This window comes from Megalobrama amblycephala, linkage group LG12, assembly GCF_018812025.1.
Source record: "Megalobrama amblycephala isolate DHTTF-2021 linkage group LG12, ASM1881202v1, whole genome shotgun sequence".
NCBI classification, from domain to species: Eukaryota; Metazoa; Chordata; class Actinopteri; order Cypriniformes; family Xenocyprididae; genus Megalobrama; species Megalobrama amblycephala.
Genome location: NC_063055.1, coordinates 25,159,584 through 25,180,737, shown reverse-complemented (window position 1 = coordinate 25,180,737; position 21,154 = coordinate 25,159,584). Strand labels below are relative to the sequence as shown.

General features: G+C 38.0%; 2 protein-coding genes across 4 annotated transcripts; one reads left to right on the top strand and one right to left on the bottom strand.

The window, feature by feature from the left end:
• The first annotated feature begins 3,314 nt into the window (after positions 1 to 3,314).
• On the top strand, positions 3,315 to 9,546 carry si:dkey-72l14.3 (Glyco_hydro_56 domain-containing protein). Its single transcript, XM_048211437.1, has 5 exons — positions 3,315 to 3,450; positions 5,038 to 5,623; positions 5,707 to 6,102; positions 8,107 to 8,196; positions 9,009 to 9,546. The coding sequence occupies exons 2-5, from the start codon at positions 5,111 to 5,113 to the stop codon at positions 9,537 to 9,539; spliced, it is 1,530 nt and encodes a 509-aa protein (XP_048067394.1). The 5' UTR covers positions 3,315 to 3,450; positions 5,038 to 5,110; the 3' UTR covers positions 9,540 to 9,546.
• Positions 9,547 to 11,681: 2,135 nt separating this feature from the next.
• borcs6 (BLOC-1 related complex subunit 6) lies at positions 11,682 to 18,599 on the bottom strand. 3 transcript variants are annotated; one of them, XM_048209975.1, is made up of 6 exons: positions 18,478 to 18,599; positions 16,184 to 16,689; positions 15,264 to 15,744; positions 15,016 to 15,179; positions 13,312 to 13,395; positions 11,682 to 13,218 (listed from the first exon to the last, which is right to left on the bottom strand). In XM_048209975.1, exons 1-6 carry the CDS (start codon positions 18,566 to 18,568, stop codon positions 13,093 to 13,095), a joined length of 1,452 nt encoding a protein of 483 aa, XP_048065932.1. In that variant the 5' UTR covers positions 18,569 to 18,599; the 3' UTR covers positions 11,682 to 13,092. The 3 variants fall into 3 exon arrangements, with proteins under 3 accessions (XP_048065932.1, XP_048065933.1, XP_048065934.1); XM_048209976.1 differs by having other exon boundaries at positions 15,016 to 15,176; XM_048209977.1 differs by lacking the exon at positions 18,478 to 18,599 and adding an exon at positions 18,300 to 18,460.
• Positions 18,600 to 21,154: the final 2,555 nt, after the last annotated feature.

Here is a 21,154-nt window from a genome sequence, read left to right as displayed (position 1 = left end):
TTTATAATTCTAACTATAACTATAATATATAACATAATATAACTACAATATAATACAAAGAGCACGATAAGCCATGCCAACATGGCTGCGAGTGTCAGACCAGCTGCAACAAGCAAGTAATGACATTTAAGATGATTTTAGGCAAATTGGCTGAAAAATCATAAACATGGTCATTAGAAATATGATTGAAAGGTTTATCACAGTCAACCAATTGTTGTCGCTGTTTGACCAAACTGATGTGGTGTGGTCAGATTAAGGTGACAATGAAACATGCAAAGTTTGGTGTCAATAGGGCAAAGCAGTGCAGAGATACAGCTTCAGAGTCATTTTGGCAACATGCCTCAAATTTGTTGCTCACTTTATGAAATCGGTTTGGTCAGAAGGTGGTCTGAAGGTGATCTGACTCAAATTTGGTGAAAATCGGACTAACAGTCTAGGAGGACTTTGAAAAAGTAGTTTCAAAGTAGTTTTTAAAGAAGATCAAAATGGCGGACAGCAAGCTTGGACAACTATGGCAACATTGTTATCTATGTTCTCGGCATGACCCAAGGAATCTATTAAGACCAGAGTCATGACAATAGGTTATATTTGTCAAAAGCTATCAGCATTTTTTAAAATTTAATTTTAACATTTGACCACAAGGAGGCGCTGTCTCGAAACCTTTGAGTACCTTCAGAGCATGGTGCCAATGGCACATACTGAGTTTCGTAATGGTATACCAATGCATTCATAAAATATAGCATTTTTTATGATAATACTGTATTTTAGTTAATGCAATTTCATGTTTTGTTCAATAATAGCGCCACCAAGAGGCACAATGTGTCCTCAGAGTGAGCCCATACGTGTGTGTCAAATTTGGTGAAAATATCTCATTTTGTTTTGGAGTTAAATACATTTATATGTATTAGAACATAAAAAATGACCAATGGATGACTTCGATAGGATTTTTTTTGCCACTTACTATCAAAATTTTGACATTTGGGCATCAGCATATAGTTAACAAACTATGATTGCGAATTTACTATGGTGGTTTCGTCTTGATCGGACTAACGGTTTCGAAGATATAAGCAAAAGTTTTTTTAAGCACTAAATCACCATGCTGTGCAAATCATAAGGCGAAACTTGGCATGTTTGGTATTGCTGGACTCGGCAAGGATTCAGGACTCTAAGGAGATGACTCCTGTGAAAATAAGTCAACCACATCCAAAGTTATAATAATAATGATATAAATAATTTTTCTCCATTAGGTGGCGCTGGTCCGGAACTTCTAAGGCTCCTTCAAGGCATCGTGCTGATGACCCATACAGAATTTCGTAACGAGACCACATTTATGATTTTTGGACAAACAGTTCAGAAGTTATAAGCAAAAATAGCCATTATTTGTATCTCCAGACCAGTAGGTGGCACTGTGCCAAAACATTGCATGTTGCCTCAGGTCATGCTTGTGATGACATGACTGAATATGATAAAGTGTTGCGAAGATACAGCCTTATGTCTATTTTCGCAAGCACTACGTAAAATTCCTTCACACATTTTTCAAAAACGGTTTGAGAAATCGACTTGAATTCCATAACATTTTGTCTGCATGGTCTGAAGATGATCTGGTTCAATTTTCATGAAAATCTGAGCAACGACCTAGGAGGAGGTTTTTTTTTGGGGGGGGGGGGGGGGGTCAAAATGGCGGGAACATTTTCATGACGGAAAATGATGTCGTAGGGTGTATTCGAATTGTCTTGAGGAACCAGGGAACCAGAGAAAAAGAGGAATTTTGTTTCTAGCCCTTATGGATCAAAAGTTATTAGCATAAACATGAGAGCAACTTTGGACAGCTGGTGGCAAGAGGGGGATTGAGATAGAGACTTCAAATTTGCTACGACAGTTCAGACTGGCCTCTATAAGTGTGCCAAATTTCACAACTTTTTAACATATGGGCTGCCATAGACTTCCAGAGCAGAAGAATAATAATAAAAACACTACTGATTACAATAGGTGCCTATGCACCTTTGGCCCCTAAATATAATTCAAATTCAAATATAATTCAAAATATAATATAATTCAATATAATTAAATATAATTCAAATTTAAATATAATTCAAAGTATATATATACACTATAATTCAAAGGTTGGGCTGATTTTTGAAATAAGTCTCTTATGCTCATCAAGGCTGCATCTATTTGATAAGACTGTAATATTGTGAAATATTATTATAATTTAAATTAACCGTTTGCTATTTGAATATATATTATAATGTAATTTATTCCTGTGATGGCTACACTGGATTTTCAGCATCATTACTCCAGTCATCAGTGTCACATGATCCTTCAGAAATCATTCTAATATGCTGATTTGGTGCTCAAGAAACATTTCTTATTATTATCAATGTTGAAAGCATAACAACAAGAAAAAATAGATATATTTTGCAACACTGAAAATGTCTGTATTGGCAGTTTTGAACAATTTAATGCATCCTTGCTAAATTACAGTATTTTTTTATTTAATTACGTCACTGAAGAGTTGAAAATATTTTTTTTATTAATCTTACTGTCACCAAATGTTTGATGGCAGTGTATATATTTATCCTTTTTTCTGTTCTGTACAATTTCAACCCTATCAAGATAGAACTACCTTTCTTTACCTCTTCAAACTGCTCAGTGTTTAGACACCAAAAATGTCACATTTATGAGTTTACATTTCAGTCTAAACATGATAAAGAGCAAACCCTCAACCTAAAATGACAGCAGGTAGAAAAACCAAATCCTTCTCTTGTCATAAAGACTTCAGGATTATGCCAGATTTGGATGATATAATTTGTGAACAATCTTCCCAGTGATCCTCTTCAGGAATTAGGATTAAACTGACAGAGAAATGAGAAAGAAAGGAGCAGAAGAAAGGCAGAACCCAGAGATTAAATAAAGAAGAGATATGAAAGTTTGATATGAGGGTCATTCATGAAACCTTAATGTTCAGTTTCCTGACATGAATGATGGAGAATGAAAAGCAAATAGCAGTCAGTGCATTTTATAGTGCGTATTTACTTTTTTTGAGTGTATGTGTGTTTGACTCTAGGTGTGTTTGCCGTTTAGGAGGGAGTGCTGGATTAAGGGATTACGGTGAGTCTGATCATGTGATTGTCATGGTCCGTGGTGACCCTGCTTACTAACAGATTACCCTGGTGAAGGTGAGGTAGCCTGCTTTTCTCTCTATTTCCTCCTTCTGTCACTTTATCCATCCTTTTGTCAGGACAGCCTGTCTTCTCATCCCTCATGGTCGGGCTGAAGCTTCTACCTTCTGTGGCGTCCTGTTCTGAGCCACCTGAACACTCAAACCTGCACAGAAACACTCATTTCTTATTATTACCCATCCAGGGGAGTCCTCTTCATCTTGATCTTTGCTTCTGGATTCTTTGACCTGGAGCTCCAGGCACACACAACTGATCTATCAATGCAGAGGTGAGTAACACAATCCAGCACTCCGATCCCATCTCCTCAAGAACCTAATGAGGAAAACCAAACTTAGTATCAGTTTAAAACAAAACAAACAAACCAAATTATATGTTTAAAAAAAAATTCTCAAAATGTTAGATAAATTAGATGGAAATTGGCATTATAAAAGCAAAGTCAATTCCTCAATGCTTCCTCGAAAGCAAGAATTGGCTTAAATCTATCGTAGCCAACAACAAAACTTTGCCAAGTTTAACTGGATGAGAAAGAACACAACTTCTAAATGTGTGTGAACGCAGATTTCAGGTCCTTCAGTTTCAATTTCAGGCAGCCTATTCAGAGAAAGGCACTCATTTGACTCAGAGAGATGTCTTTGCATTCAGTTCATTACACATATATAACTGGCTCTCCTCTGTGTGTGTCACGGCTATTAACCGGCATGGTTGTGTGGCCAAAATCACTTCAGAGTGAGCACTCCGGCGTAAAATGGGTACATGTTACATTTAGCATGAAGAGCCACAAATACATAATAAACATAGTTATAACAGTCAGTTTCTTCTTTTAAATCATAATAATTTAATGTAGAATTAGAAATTACTTTATCTGTGGTAGGCTATTTTGTAGTATAAACTGTGTTTAGAGCAGATAAATCTTTATTATTATTATTATTCATTACCATGCTGAAAAAGATGGTTTGCGGGTTTCTCCAGCCTGGCTAAGCTGGTGCTCTGCTGGCTCTCTCAGTCTGACCAGCTCAAAAACGCCTCTTAACCAAACCTATCCAGGTCGGGAAACTAGTCAAGTCATTTTAGGCAAGTATATGGTGTTGCAGCGGGGTAGGCCTACTGTATTTTCAAGGAATACACGAACAGAACAGTTTGCTAAAATTATTCTACTATGAATAAAATAATAACTACCAAGTATTGAAGTAAAAATAAGTATGTTTTTGCCCAGTATTCGATGAAGAGATAGATAAATATGTTGCGTCAGTTTTTTGAGACGCAGATGATGCTTGGCGCTCTGGCGCCCTCTGTTGGAAAGTTTGTGAAGTGCAGATTCTTATTGGTACAATTTAAAGAGAGATTAACGCTGAAGGTGGGCAGCAGTAATTAATCCTGTTATTGAGTAATTATCCCAAATCGCCCCCCTTTGTTTTCTCTGACGTAGCGTCTCAGCTATATGGTTTTTAGTTGGTAAATAGAGACTGGTGGTCACACTTTTCCTCTAGATAATTTTTCTGTGATTTTTCTTATATTTTATTATTATTATTACCGTCTATATCTGCACAAAAAGCAGTTGAACATTTCCCAAGAAATAATAATAACAATAAAAAATGAATTAATTAATGAATTATACATAGGGCCCATTACACACACGTAATTGGCGTAGACCTTCTATGACAACATGCGCCGCCCACGAGCAACATGTCCCTTATGTCATGAGAACGCAGTCAAAATAAAAAATGTTCAACTGAATTAATTGGTTTCATTATGGACACGAACACATTAGAACAGAAGTCCTCACAAAAGAAATAAAAACAAAGCAATAAACACCTCACCAAAAACATTTATCCACCTTCTATGTCTTTCTCTCCAGATATCATCCCTCTCCGAGGCAGCTTTTGCGTGAGTTTTTGGGTGAGGGACCCTGAAACTTCTTACTCAGCTCCATGGCTGAAAGAAAACACACATTCAACCTCCTTTCCCTTTCTCATCTATTCCTCCACCTCTGTCTCTTCACTCCTGCATGTGTCTGCGGTCCTGCCCGAGCTCCTCTCCTTGCCGGCCAGCCTTTCCTGGTGCTGTGGGGGGTTCCAGATAAAGACTGTTTGGGTCGGCCAAACCCAGCGGCATTTGGGATGGAGTGGGAAGGCCGTGTTGCGATATTTTATGAGGACACACTAGGACTTTACCCGTATTTCACTATGCAGGATTGTCCTGTCAATGGTGGCCTACCACAACACACCAGCCTTGACCTTCACCTCCAGAAGGTGGAGGGCGACCTGACAGCCTCATTACCCCAGACAGGAGCACCTGGGTTGGGGGTGCTGCGCTGGCAGGAGTGGGCACTTCAGTGGAACAGGAACAAGGGAAATAAAGCAAAGTATCTTGTGGAGTCGAGGGCACTTCTCCGGGGATTTTTTCCAGATTGGAGCACAGAAGAAGTGGAGAAATGGTCTCAGGTGGTAACATATCATGATATTACAAAGACTATCATTCGGAATTATGTTGTATTAATCAATTATATGATTTCATTTCCTGTCAGGTGGACTTTGAGGCAGCAGCACAATCCATAATGATGGAAACCCTGCGGGAGGTGAAGAGACTCCGCCCACAAAGATTATGGGGCATGGCCTCGTATCCTAACTGTTATAACTTTGACTCCACCCAGATAGCATTAGCCAATTATACGGGACGGTGCCCTGCGGCAGAAATGGCCCTTAATGATGAGTTGATGTGGCTCTGGAAACGTAGCGGTGCCCTTTATCCAGTCCTCTCTCTGGAGAAGCTGCCAGAGGGAACAAAAGGTGCCTGGCTTTACGCAACCAATCAGATCAGAGAGGCTTTACGAGTGGCGGCTCTTGCAGGGACTACCTTCGATCTTCCTGTGTTTCCGCTGATCAAGATTGTGTACAGATCCTCTAACTCCTTTCTCTCAGAGGTAATAAATAGTACTTGAATAAGAAAATTGTGCTTAAATAAGTCACAGTTGCAATATACACTATATTGCCAAAAGTATTGGGAAAAGTATCGCCCCTCCAAATCATTGAATTCAGGTGTTCCAATCACTTCCATGGCCACAGGTGTATAAAATCAAGCACTTAGGCATGCAGACTGCTTCTACAAACATTTGTGAAAGAATGGGTTGATCTCAGGAGTTCAGTGAATTCAAGTGTGATAGGTTGCCACCTGTGCAATAAGTCCATTCATGAAATTTCCTCACTACTAAATATTCCATGGTCAACTGTTAGTGGTATCATAACAAAGTGGAAGCAATTGGGAACAACAGCAACTCAGCCACAAAGTAGTAGGCCACATAAAATCACAGAGCGGGGTCAGCGCATGCTGAGGCACACAGTGCGCAAAAGTCGCCAACTTTCTGCGGAGTCAATAGCTACAGACCTCCAAACTTTGTGTGGCCTTCAGATTAGCTCAAGAACAGTGCGTAGAGAGCTTCATGGAATGGGTTTCCATGGCCGAGCAGCTGCATCCAAGCCTTACATCACCAAGAGCAATGCAAAGCGTCGGATGCAGTGGTGTAAAGCACGCCGCCACTGGACTCTAGAGCAGTGGAGACGTGTTCTCTGGAGTGACGAATCATGCTTCTCTGTCTGGCAATCTGATGGATGATTCTGGGTTTGGCAGTTGCCAGGAAAACTGTACTTGGCTGACTGCACTGTGCCAAGTGTAAAGTTTGGTGGAGGGAGGATTATGGTGTGGGGTTGTTTTTCAGGGGTTAGGCTTGGCCCCTTAGTTCCAGTGAAAGGAACTCTTAATGCTTCAACATACCAAGACATTTTGGACAATTTCATGCTCCCAACTCTGTGGGAACAGTTTGGGGATGGCCCCTTCCTGTTCCAACATGACTGCGCACCAGTGCACAAAGCAAGGTCCATAAAGACATGAATGAGCGAGTCCTGACCTCAACCCGATAGAACACCTTTGGGATGAATTAGAGCGGAGACTGCGAGCCAGGCCTTCTCGCCAACATCACTGCCTGACCTTACAAATGCGATTCTAGAAGAATGGTCAAAAATTCCCATAAACACACTCCTAAACCTTGTGGAAAGCCTTCCCAGAAGAGTTGAATCTGTTACAGCTGCAAAGGGTGGGTCAACTCCATATTAAACCCTACATATTAAGAATGGGATGTCATTAAAGTTCATGTGCACATAAAGGCAGGCGTCCCAAAACTTTTGGCAATATAGTGTATATTATATTATTACTATTGTGTGAGATAGTGAGACATAAATTAGCAAATACGATATATAAAGTCAGCTCTGAGATTTCAAGTTGTAATTGTGAGATATAAAGTCACATTTACCGTTCTCATATTTTTACTCTGAGGCAGATACAGCTTCAATAGGGAGGAGATGTAAAAAAGAACAACAACAACTAAATAATTGCCTCAATTTGGCCTATCTGATAGTATTCCTGATTTGAAATATGTTATTTAAACATACAATTGACAATTACTTTTGGAGATTTCAGTCTTTTTCCATTCAAGTAGATACAAGTTGTAATTGTATTACTGTAAATAGCTGCCCAGGTCTTACCAAGATGGCTATCAAGTAGACTGACTAACCTTAAATTGATAGTTCACCCAAAAATGAAAATTCTGTCATCATTTACTCACCATCAAGTTGTTCCCAGCCTGTATGAATTTCTTTCTTCTGCTGAACACAAACAAATATATTTTGAAGAATGTCTGTAACCAAACAGTTAATGGACCCCATTTGACTTCCACAGTATGGGGGAAAAATACTATAGTAGTCAATGGCAAAGAAAGATATTCATACAGGTTTGGAACAACTTGAGTTAGTTAGTTGGGTAGAGTTAGTTAATGATGACAGAATTTTCATTTTTGGGTGAACTATCCCTTTAAAAGGGATTTGTTGTTACTCAGTACATCCTCATAATTATGTCTGTATTGAACATGTATCAGACTGACCTGGTGAATACAATTGGAGAAAGTGCTGCTATGGGAGCATCTGGAGTCATTATATGGGAAAAATCCTTAGCAGTTAAAACACAGGTAATCATTTAATCATTTTTCCATTTACACTACCATTCAAAAGTTTGGGGTCAGTAAGAAATGAATACCTTTATTCTGCAATGCTGCATTAAATTAATTAAAAGTAACAATAAAGATATTTATAATGTTACAAAAGATTTCTATTTCAAAACTTATTAAAGAATTCTGAAAAAAACTGTTTTTTTTAACATTGATAATAATAAGAATTGTTTCTTGAGTAGCAAATCAGCATATTAGAATGATTTCTGAAGGATCATGTGACACTGAAGACAGGAGTAATGATGCTGAAAATTTGTTTTGATATCACAGGAATAAATTACATTTTCAAACAGACTGAAACAGAAATCAGCTATTTTAAATTGTAACAATATTTCACAATATTACTGTTTTACTCTATTTTTGATCAAATAAATGCAGCCTTGGAAGCCTTCAAAAACATTAAAAAAAAAATCTTACCAACCCAAAACTTTTGAATCGTATAGTGCAGTGGTTCCCAACCACATTCCTGGAGGCCCAACAACACTGCACATTTTACATGTCTCCTTTGTCTGACACACCCATTTTAGATCTCTGAGTCACTACTAGCTGATAACCTTAATCAGGTGTGTTTGATTGAGGAGACATGCAAAATGTGCAGTGTTGGTGGGCCTCCAGGAATGTGGTTGGGAACCACTGGTATAGTGTATATCACAACACCTTTTTGTTTGCCCATCTTAATGCTTTTAATAATTAGCCATCTTAATGATTAGCCTTAACAGATTTCTGTATGATTGATAATATTTATTTTATATCTGCATAAATGCTTCCTCCAGAAATCCTGCTCCGAGTTTGGCTTGTACGTTCGCCAGGTTCTCGGCCCTTATGCTGTCAATGTAACCACTGCAGCACGTCTCTGTGGAGTCTCACTGTGTCAAGGCCGTGGACGCTGTGTGCGTAAGAAACCTGAGGACCCCACATACCTGCATCTTCCTTCGGCCAACTTTATGCTTCTCCCAAACGGGGCAGAAGGTGTCCGGGCTACGGGAGAGCTTCCCACTGCTTACGTGGACCTCTGGAAGAAGAACTTCCGCTGCCAGTTGTTCGAAGCCTTGGAGGGTACAGCAGCCGATCAAGAATCAGGCGCAGTGCTGGAAAATAGAAGAAAAATAACATCGCCAACAGTAAAGACAGTGATTGGGAGCCAGAGTCAGAGTACAGTGCTTCCAGCGGTTCCTGTGACAGTAGTGCCTACCAAGCAGATGGTGGACAGTGGAAGTTCTGCACTTAAAACCCCCGTAATCCATCTCTCTTTGCTGGTTCTCTTCAGCTTCATTATGTTTGACGTTTTGGGAGCTGGAGTGTGACGGGACTTTTGTGAACCCCAGTTGGCCTTGACTTTGATTGCACATTGAAGGAAAAAAAAGGATTTTAATATAAAAACCCAAAGGAATATCTCTGTTAAGAGAAGAACTACTGTGAAAGACAATCTCAGAGATGGGTTTAAATCTGAATATGATTGAATGAACAGATCTGTTCTGAATCACCTGCACTTAAAAATGTTTTTTTTTTTTTTTTGTTTTTTTTTACAAAATTACCCTGAATGATTTTTGAATTAGCTATCTTCTATAATGTATTGTATAACTAATAGGCTCAGTCAAAACAGACTAGCTAAGTGCCGAATAAATTTTTATACAGATAAAGTATGAAATTATTTTGTTTCTGCTTTTGATCCAAAAGATTTATACCTTCTGTTTCCATCATGAATACCATTTACTTAATATAATACACTACCATTTAAAGGTTTGGGGTAATATTTTGCTTCTTTCCATTTTTGAAAAAAAAAAAAAGATACTTATATTCAGAAAAGATGCATTTGATCAATCAAAAGTGACAGTAAAGCCTTTTACATCGTTAAAAATATATTTTCTATTATGAATAAATTGTGCTTTTGAACTTTCTATTAAAGGTGATAGAGAGGATTTTTTCGTTGACTGAGAAACCAAAGACTGTTACTGAGTTTTTGAAATGAGCGCATGCATAAGAACAGCCCCCCACAGCTCATTTCAAGAGAACGCCTCCCAAAACACGTGCACGAGTATTGGAACACGAGTGTTTACCACCGGCATTCGCTGTGTCGTGTTAGTGGATTCATTATATCGGACTCACCGCAGGTAACTCATAATCTGCAGTTGTTATTCCTGTCTCCTGACAAAAAACACCTGTAGAGTGTGGAAAGTTACTGGAGCACGCAGCCACGCTCGTCTCTCACAAGGACGTCATGGCAGTGATTGACAAGCCAGAGGGCCAATCGTTTACGCGATTGGCTGATGTTTTTAAGGCCTTACCTCGTGCACAGATGATGTATATTAATATTATTACTTTTAGTGCACCTAATAAATAGTCTTTTATCAGTTAGTAAAGACAGTTTCAAGTAATATTGCAAAAATGTATAAAACAAAACATCCTCTTTAGCACCTTTAATCAAAGAATCTTATCAAATGTATCAGTTTCCACAAAAATATTAACTATTTTCAACAATGATAGTAATAAGAAATATTTCTTAAACTCTAAATCATCATAGTAGAATGATTTCTGAAGGATCATGTGAGAGTGAATACTGGAGTAATGATTGTTGAAAATTCAGCTTTGCCATCACAGGAATAAATTACACTTTAAATATATATTATAGAAATCAGATCAATTGTAATAACATTTTACTGTATTTTCTATCAAATAAATGCATCCTTGGTGGGCATAAAAGTCTTTCAAAAACATAAAAAAAAAAAAAAATTGCTGGGTTTGAATTCTTGAACAGTACTGTAGGTATTAAACCTCAGACGTGGGCAAAATGTTTATTTATTTGCTCATCACATTCTACAACGTCAAACCTGTGTAACAGGACAGCGATATCACAATCACGAGATGTCCGGAATGCAGCCGGGTCGGGGTGTAACTGGCCTCTATCTGCCTAAACTGAAATCTAATCAAATGTTTAGTCTCCATTTTGACACTGAAAAAAACAGAAACCAGTCAAGTTTACACTTAATCTGAGCAGCCTGTACAAAACAACACTGTTCTCCGTCATGAAAACGTAAACCCTTTTCAAACATTTACTGACAGATATGAATGACTACTAGGCAGATCTGGTAGTTTATTAAATAAAAAAAATATTAACTAGAGGAGGATGATAAGAAAAACTACAATGTCCAACTCAATAATAAACACGTGTATATCTAGGTGTTTATGTATCTGTGCATCCATCAGTGATTATTAGGGTTTATAAGGGATTATACGCAAAACCTTTTTATCCACCAGTGTAAAATAATCCTGCTAAAGCCATATGAGGACACAAACAATCTCTCTCCCTCTGTTTCACACACACACATAATCCCTGAAACATAATGCAGATCAGGATCCAGCTGTAACTATAAGAACACAAATTTGTTGTCAAAAAGGAAACTATTTTAACTCTAAAAATATAGAGAGAAGAGGCACAAAAAATGAAGTAGATCATTCTAGCAAATTTATTTTGGTTTATATAATAATTTAAAATACACATTAATGACAGATTGTTGGACAAATCAGGGTTATAGTTAGCAAGACAGCAATAAAAGAAAGAGAGACAGTTCAAACAGGGCCAGACAGAGAAAGGTCATCAAATTTCATCCATCCTGATGTTTGTTTGTTTGTTTTTTCCACACTCACCTCCGATCTGTCCTCACCTTCCTCTGATTTGTGGGGTTGATTTTTAGTGGTAAACACTTGCAGACAACAAAACAATTAATGGGCCATCTGTCATGACTCTAAATATGGAAATCAAGAGTCCAAAATTCATAGGCGAGCCTATACGATGCTTGTGTTAGGCAGAATTCAACCAAAAAATTAAAAAATGTTGGCATCATTTAATCATCCTCATGTCATTCCAAACCTGTATGCCTTTCTTAGAAGAAGATATTTTGAAGAAAATCCTGGCTACTCTTTTCCATGCAATTAATGCAATTTCAAGCTCCAAAAAAAAGACAAAAGCACCATAAATGTAGTCCATTCGATGTGTGCACAACTCTTCCGTAGTTGTACAATAGCTTGCTGTGAGAAACAGACCAAAATTTAAGTCATTATTCACGATTTATGGTACTTTTGCATCTGTTTTGAAGCTTGAGCTCTCCAATCACCATTCACTGTAACTACATGAAAAAGAGCAACCAGCAGTCTTCAAAATTTCTCCTTTTGTGTTCCATGGAAGAAAGAAAGTCATTCAGGTTTGAAACAGCATGAGGGCGAGTAAATGGTATCAGAAATGAACTATCCCTTCAACAATGGTTGCTGTGAAAAGAAATGATCTGGGATGCATAGCATCCATCCTGCAGAAACACAGACGTCCAGGAGGAACAAATATACACAGAGCATGGCTTCCATACTGGCAAATATTGGTGTTACATTTCTACTCTATGTTTTAAATTTTACCATTACAAATAGGCGCATTTAACACCAACAACGCAATCTGTGAAAACACCCACCGATACATGCATTCACTCGCTTCATAAACAGGGGCAACAGTAACACCAATCAGTTGCCCAAAAGCCACCAATAACACAGGGTCAACAGATCCCTCATGTGGAGGATGTTGGACGGCATAAATCACAGGGAGGAGTCAATGCTGTTTTGCCGGTGATCTTTCTAGCGGGGAGGAACCACGACAAAAGGAGGTGCTTACAGATGTGGTCTCCGAGGGGAAGGGCAAGAACCAAGCTGTCTCTAAGGGCACGAGCACTTGCAGAGCCTTGCTAGGAAACATTATAATTAGCAAAACGTTCCATTGCACAGTATGTAGCAGAATGACTGCAGAGGGCGGAGCCACCGCTTGTCTTCAAGGGGTGGAGTCCCTACTCGGTTAGGGGGTGTGGTTTGTTTCCATAGTTACTTGCAGATGGTCTCCAGGGCATCAAGGGTTCGTTTGATGTCTCTGATCTGAGCAGCTAGGGTATGTATAGGTTGCATGGAGCGATCCAGCTCCTCACACCGCGCCATGAGCGTGTACATTCCCTGGAAACACATACACAAGCACACATTGATCAAAACACTAAATAAAATAAAATTGAAAACTCCCCTGACTAAATTACTATAAGTCACTCTCACCTTTATACTCATGTCCACTGACTCTCCCAAACTGTCCACAGAATCTCTATATGTCTGGATATAACCCACACTTAATGCAGTCATCTGGAGACATAAGAGATTTTCATTCATATTCATATTCATAACAATATGTGCACTTCATGGGTCTGTATAAATGCATAAGTTGGTTGGAATGAGGGTCGCCTACAAAATGGACACTGAAAAGCTTGAGTGTGAGAATTTTCTGTTTTTCCTGCAATAGTAGCAAATAAGCTACCATTCAAAACTATCAGTTCAGCTAGAATGTTTTTGAAAGAATTTCTTTTATCCAGAACATATACATTAAATTGATCAAAAGTGACAGCACAGCACAACTGCTTTCAACATTGATAAAAATAAGAAATGTCCTTGAGCACTAAATCAGTATATTGAAATGATTTATGAAGGATCATGTGACACTAGAGACTGGAGTAATGATGCTGAAAATTCAGCTTTGACATCACAGAAATATTTTACATTTTAAAATATATTCAAATAGCAAACTTTAAATTGTAATAATATTTCACAATATTACTGTTTTACTGTATTTTTGATCAAATAAATGCAGTCTTGGTGAGCAAAAGAAATTTCTTTCAAAAAACATTTTAAAAATCTTACCAAACCCCCCAAAAACAGTATTTAAAGGTGCTACAGAGGATGTTTTGTTTTATACATTTTTGCAATATTACTTGAAACTGTCTTTACTAACTGATAAAAGACTATTTATTAGGTGCACTGAAAGGAATAATATTAATATACATCATCTGTGCACGAGGTAGGGCCTTAAAAACATCAGCCGATTGGCCCTCTGGCTTGTCAATCACTGCCATGACGTTCCTTGTGAGAGATGTGCACGGATTGGCCCTCTGGCTTGTCAATCACTGCCATGACGTTCCTTGTGAGAGACGTGCGCGGCTGCGCGCTCCAGTAACTTTCCATACTACAGGTGCCGAATGCAATGTTTTTGTCAGGAGACAGGAATAACAACTGCAGATTATGAGTTACCTGCGGTGAGTCCGACATAATGAATCCACTAACACCACACAGCGAATGCCGATGGTAAACAAACACTCGTGTTCCAATACTCGTGCATGAGTTTTGGGAGGCGTTCCCTCAAAATGAGCTGTGAAGGAGGGGGGTTGTTCTTACGCATGCGCTCATTTCAAAAACTCACTAACAGTCTTTGGTTTCTCAGTCGACGAAAAGATCCTCTTTAGCACCTTTAATGACCACCAATGAACACTTTTGTTATCAAACTAGAACTAATCATTTTTGCAGATGTTAACACAATAGTTTCATAGCCAATTACTGTTGTGTAAAAACTAATGACAAAACACTTTTCCACACTCCGCCCCCTGACATAATAGCTATTAGCAAGTATGTAGTATCTGACCCAGAACTGGCTTTTCTGTGGTGGAAATCTTTAGAGCATTTCGCGAATGGGCCAGGAGCCAGCACCAAAATTACGTCAGTGGAAAAAGGGCAAGTGTGAATTTGAGTGGAACTGACTTCATGTTGCCAATAAAAATCACCTTGAGAGCAGTTGGCTAAAAACTGGGTTAAAAATGGCTGAGTTAGTTTGAAAAAAAGGAATAGCATCATTTGTTTGTATATTGCACTTGTTTTGTGGCTTAAATGTACAAGTACTTTCTTGGGTGGCTGTATTTAATACAAGGTAATACTCACATTCTGTATAGTTCCACTGAGGCTTCGCAGCATCAGTTCTACACTCTGAGCCACATCCTGTGTGTGTTTATGCAGGTCTACCAACACTGACGGGTCAATGGGCGGAATATCAGCCGGACGACGCAAAGAGCTACGACCACGTACCACAGGCCCAGAACAGTCTGCTGCAAGGGTCATAATTACTGATTAATGACAACAAAGGCATTGTAACAGATCAAAACTTTTTTTTGACACCCTCAGATACTCACAATCAGTGTCCAGACTCGGCCGCGAGCTCATTTTAATCTTCTGTTCAAGATTTTTGGCGATGAAGTGTGTGAGATCTCCATCATGGCTGACGGTGCCCTCCAATTCTAGGGCGCTGGATATGGTGGCTCTGCGTCCTTCCGCCTGGCCAGCTCTAGCTCCGCCTCCTCGTGCCCCGCCCCCACACGCCCCACTGATCTCATCCAGGCTTTTACTGTCCTGCATACCACGCACGACTCGATCTCGCTCTGGGACAGAGCGCACACGTACCTCCGCCATCACGTGAGCTGGGCATGGAGAATCGTCCAGGTCTGGCAGCAGAGGGGGTGTGGCCTGGTCGGGGTGAGGGGCTGGAACAAGGGGAGGGGCCTCATCAGGAGAAATGGAAGTATTTGGATGGACTTCATCAGACGAATCAGGATTGGACCATTCATCAGGTTCAGAGTGAGTAGGAGGGTGTTCGGTTGAGAGCGCTGCAACTGGCTGTGAATGTGCAGATTAGTTTATTAACAAGGTCAAGACAAACAGCAACAGATATTTGAGTCACAAAAATTGGAAAAAGTTTAATTTTGTAATTATTAATTAATTAAATTCATTAGTTTAATGGAATTATTATTTATTATTAATTTAATTATATTTAAAATTGTATTATTAATTACTATTATGAGGTTAGTATTTATTACTTTATTATTTAAATAATATATTTTATTAGTATTATTAGGTTAGCATTTATTATATTATATATTAGTATTTAATTGAATTCAGTAACAAAGTATAGATTGGATTTAACTCTTAATTTATAGAAATTATTTATTAATATTAATTTAATTATTATATTTAATATTATTATTAATATAAAGTTAGTATTTGTCATATTATACATCTGAATGAGTATCAAAGAACATTTGATTTAACCCTTTACCTGTACAGAAATAAGAGTCTCTTTCCTTTGCTTGATCTCTCTCTTGTTGACATTGTTCACCTCTCCATCACTTGTCTTTTTCTCCTCCTCCTCCCTTCTCCATTCTTCCAGTTCTTTTTTAGAGCAGCCGTGTGTTAGTTCAGTGTCACAGGAGAGTGTGTCCTTGTCTGTCCCATCTTCAGTTGGAATATCTGTGCACTGGGAGTGTTGAACCAGTGACTCTACCAGCGTAGGCGGGGATTCTGCATGATCTGTGTGTGACTGGAGTGTGTGTGTGTCTCTACATGAGTCCATGTGGTGAGGTGTGTGTTTGAGAGTCTCTGACAGGGCAGGGGTGTCCATGTGAGGCTCAAAATCATCCCCATCAATGAACTTTATCTCCTGGTGGGAGAAGCCATGAGTTCCTGACCAATCAGAGGACTTAGGAGAATCAGAGGTTTCCACCCCATTGCTTGTTTCCTGCGCATCCTGACTGGTCACAGGAGAGCGGCTCATACCTCCACCCACTACAACAAAACAGTTCATCTTAATCATCATCATCATCATCATCAGTGATGTAAAGCTAAAGCTAAGTGTGATGCATGCAAGCAAGCCATAAATTCTCATTAAAATTTGTACAAATTACAGTTTATTGGCTCATAATTCCTATTACATGTATGAGTTTCTATACTATTCTATGGAAAATTCACCATACAAAGACAACATAGCATATCTATATTATCTATATCTATATCTAAATACATATATAAAATTTGTTTTATTTCTTGTTTTCATTTTAGTTTTAAAGTCTTTTTGCTGTGCATTTTCATCATTTTTATTAGTTTTTAAAATTAGTTTTATTAATTTTATTTTTTAGTGCAGCAATTTCGACTAAATAAAAATGAGAAATGTTGCCAACTAGTTGAAATAAAGAAAATTTATAATATAATATGTTTTTTTTATTTCAGTTAACATTCATTTTGTGTAAAGTAACAAACATTTTGTTGCTGTTTTAGTTTCAGTTAACTACCTAGATGTAAAATAAGTTAATTCATTTCTTCTTCTTTTATTAAGTATTAGGGGTGTGATGAGACAGGTAGCTCACGAGACGAGACGAGACACGAGATTGAGTTCACGAGAACGAGACAAGATTTTTACACACTATTTTTAAGAAATCCTCAAAGATGAAATACATGATTAGAAAAATAATCTGCAGGAGCATTTGAAATGTTCTAACTAATCATCTTGTAAGTAATGTCATTTCAGTTCTACTTTCTGAGTATGAACTATCATTTGCAGTAAAAGACAACAATATTCAAGCACTATAAAACGTTTTGCCGCAAACTGCCTTCTCTCCTGTATGATTTCATATCTCTTCAGGCCTTACTGTACATGATTTATGAGCTTCTACAACTTTTGACCTCCTAACTGAACTCCTTTCCACAAATTGTCCATAGAAATAAAAAGAGTATAAATAAAAATGGTAAAACTTTACAATAAGGTCTCATTTATTAACATTAATGTATTAACCAACATCAACGAGTAACATTAACTAAAATTATGTAGAAGTATTGTTCTTCCTTAGTTCATGTAAAGTTAACTAATGTTAACTAATGAATCCTTATTGTAAAGTGTTACCATAAAAATAAATAACAGTTTTCTTTTAGTCTTAAGTGCAATCAATAAGTGCAACCATAATCAAAGCACTCTCTAAATATTCAAAGTGCAAATAGTATGTGAGATTAAACTCAAAACCTCACTTATGATCACGAATGATCTTGCAGGTTTCACGTCACATGTGTGACCACGACTGAGGCGTTATGAGCCTCAGTTTCCGGCGTCTGTTTTGACAGCTGTCAAAGTCAGTTTATTCGTTGTTCATCAATTTATTTACTATACATTTACTCAGTTTCATAATCACTAAAAACCTAAAAAGACTTTATATAGTGATGACGTGTGTCTCTGAAAGAGGAACTGAAATCATATGACGCTAAAATCACCAAAAACACTGATTTGGGGGTCTAATCCATGACTTACAGACGACATTTTCTCACACATTCAGCATCACAGCCAGACAAACCAGACATAGATCAACAAAAAAGATAAGAAAACGGTTTAAGGAAGAGACAATGATCACCTGACGTTAGCTTTACGATAAGCTACAGCTGTAGAGCAGGCCTCTGAATTCATAGTTATTCCGCGAGATATCAGCGAAAACCCGCAGCTTTATGACAACTTCTGATTGAGTTTGGATTGATCTGTCATGTTTCGACAGGATGTAATGCACTGGATGATTTATGAAGTTAAATATTTACCTGCAGCTTTTCGCCCAGGACGATGGTTGCCAGCTGAGTCCGCACTAAATATTTGTCGTACAGAAACAACGTTGACGTTATAGTTCCGCATTACAGACAGAGAGAAATCTCATGACATAGAAGGCATGTATTACATTGCATAGAAATAATTTTTGTGTGTTTATATACTCACAGCTCAATATAATGTATCATATGACTGCGTTGTACAATTAATAAATAACAAATCTGTTAATCTATTCATATATTTGCAGAAAGAGAGATGTCTAGACAGTCTGTCCAGGGTCCAGACAGACATGTAGTACGCACATTTCACCACAAGGGGCGGTAGACTCCGCCGAATCCGATTGATTCAGGTATTGGCGTGGAGTTCTCTCCCACGTCCGGTGTAGTGGGCTGCGTGTGTATTTTTACCCTGCAGTCATTTTATTGGTTTGAAACTAAAGGAATTGTCAACCACATCAGCAAGACTTAGGCAGGCTTTGACCCTGTCACAAAACCGTGACCAAGACCAAAACCTCTAAGATCCTGTTATTATCCAAAAAACCTACCCTTGTAATAAAGCCCTATGAAGTAGAGCCAAAGTATGCTGAGTCACAGTCTTGACCCTCACATACTCTCTCTTCTTCTTTAGGGGACTGTACAGTCAACATGAAGCAACATTCTTATTTTACATCTAATTTGATATATTTCTGAGTGGAACAGTATATTCAACAACAAAAAAAGTGTAGGTGGGATGTTATTATCCACTGGAAATTAATTAGATTGCGATAGTGGCTGTTCCGTAGCAGAATAGAGCAATTATGAAGAACGTCCTAAAAAAACACATCTAACACATCCTAAAAAAACACATTACTTCTTTAAAAACACTACATTCTTCTTCAGACACTGCCAGTACACACTTTTGAGGAGGCTTTTTGACCAGGATGTCGAGTTTGAAGGTCAAGTTCACCTTCAGTAGTATCTTGATGTATCTCAGTGGTAAATATGTTGTTGTTTGCATTTGCTGTCATCTTTATTACATTAATGTTAACGTTAACATTAAATTAGCCCATATAAAGAACTATTGGCAAGATTGTAGAAAGGCTAAAATGGTAGCCTAAAACATGGTTTGAATTATTTGGCTGTTGGTTAATATTTACCAATAGCCAGAGCGGCCTAGATGACATCAGCTCAAAAGGAAATTTGTTTCAGAGGTGGAGAAAGTGATTATATTTTCATGATTTTTGTAAAAAACTTTAGTATGCTATAATGTATGCTGGGTGTAGGGGAATTTTACAGTTAAAGACCCAAAAGACCAGATATGATAAAGACCCGGAGTCAAAGTTTAAGAAAATAATAAATTGAAGAAAATGACTGAAGAAAATACTGAAGAATAGTTTGCAGTTTCATCAGAAGAAGCCAGCTTCAATTCTCACAAGGAGTTTGTAGGCCGCTCTGCTTACATTCACATTTCCATAATAATTATGCTCTAACAGAGTCAACTAACTACGTCATTACTTCAGGTTGAATGATTCTGATTGGCTAAGAAAAATAGACAGATTTGGTAATCTTCCACACATGGACAGATAGTCAGAAGCGTATCTCCATTCGTCAGGATGCTGACGAGGGGACGCTGGATTTAGGGACTAGATGTCCTTTTGGGGTCATGATATGACGTCTGCTGGTCTCAAGCAGAGTGCCAGTTGTCCAGTACAAAGGACCTGCACAAAACACTTAGCGCACATAAACAGATACACGTTTCACAGCTTCTTCAAGGTTGAAGTTGATCTGAGCTCGGCTCTGAGCAGGAAACTTTCCCAAAACATACTGATAACACGTTCTTTTCTCTCAGTGAGAGGTATAGACAATATCCATAATTATTTTCTAGTGTTTGAAAAGGAAAATAAATGCTTTAACATACGTTGAAGAAGTCATTCAAATAATTTAATATTTAGAAAGATAAATGTTAATTAATTACTTAAAAGGTATATACTGAAGCGGCAGTGGATTCCAGAATCCATCCCTTCATGGGGAATTGTGCTAAATTAGACCATAGTGTATAAAGACAGTAAATTTCTTTATTTTTTGTCAATATTCAACAACATCAAAGCAGTCATCTGTTTTTCTAATAGAAATTAATTTAATTTCTCTTTCGCTCTCACCCCCTTGCTTCGTTATTTTCTTCGCCAATCTCATTTACTGTCATATAGGCTCTCCAAAGTCTATTTGGTATTCAGTTCTGAGCGTTTTAAGGGACAGCCGTATCCAAGGCAACACGCCTAGTCAATTTCCCAGTGTCCTGTCATTTATATAAGGAGGATGCAATATACACAGATGTGCTCATGGAATTCAAATGCTTGTCACACCGCAAGCAGAGCCTGGAGAAAATTCCAGCACATGTTTGTGAATCTGAGAGTGTTTCTGTTTTTATTGTTTGAACAAAAAAAAAAAAAAAACTGATGATGATGATGATATGTCAATGATAATTTTCTGCTTACAGCAGGACTTGATTAAAAGGGCCGCAAATTATGTGTCAGCTGTTGTATATTACTAATGCAGTCATGTTTTTCTGGTATTGCATTATAGAGCGGTGCACCACTCTATTTTAAATATGCTGATATTATTACTATTATTACAAAGTCGAATACATAAAGTAGTGCGATGTTGAATTCTGTTCTTTTTCTGTCAATTTCACAAG

Bases quoted from the DNA above. Each gene is read 5' to 3' on its own strand.
- borcs6 (XM_048209975.1), bottom strand. From the start codon at position 18,568: ATGCGGAACTATAACGTCAACGTTGTTTCTGTACGACAAATATTTAGT. The intron at 15,180-15,263 runs GTGAGTATCTGA...TGACCCTTGCAG, and splicing joins GCCGAGTCTGGACACTGATT to CAGACTGTTCTGGGCCTGTG. The intron at 13,396-15,015 runs GTGAGTATTACC...TTATGTCTCCAG, and splicing joins TCAGTGGAACTATACAGAAT to ATGACTGCATTAAGTGTGGG.
- si:dkey-72l14.3 (XM_048211437.1), top strand. From the start codon at position 5,111: ATGGCTGAAAGAAAACACACATTCAACCTCCTTTCCCTTTCTCATCTA. The intron at 5,624-5,706 runs GTGGTAACATAT...ATTTCCTGTCAG, and splicing joins AAGTGGAGAAATGGTCTCAG to GTGGACTTTGAGGCAGCAGC. The intron at 8,197-9,008 runs GTAATCATTTAA...TGCTTCCTCCAG, and splicing joins CCTTAGCAGTTAAAACACAG to AAATCCTGCTCCGAGTTTGG.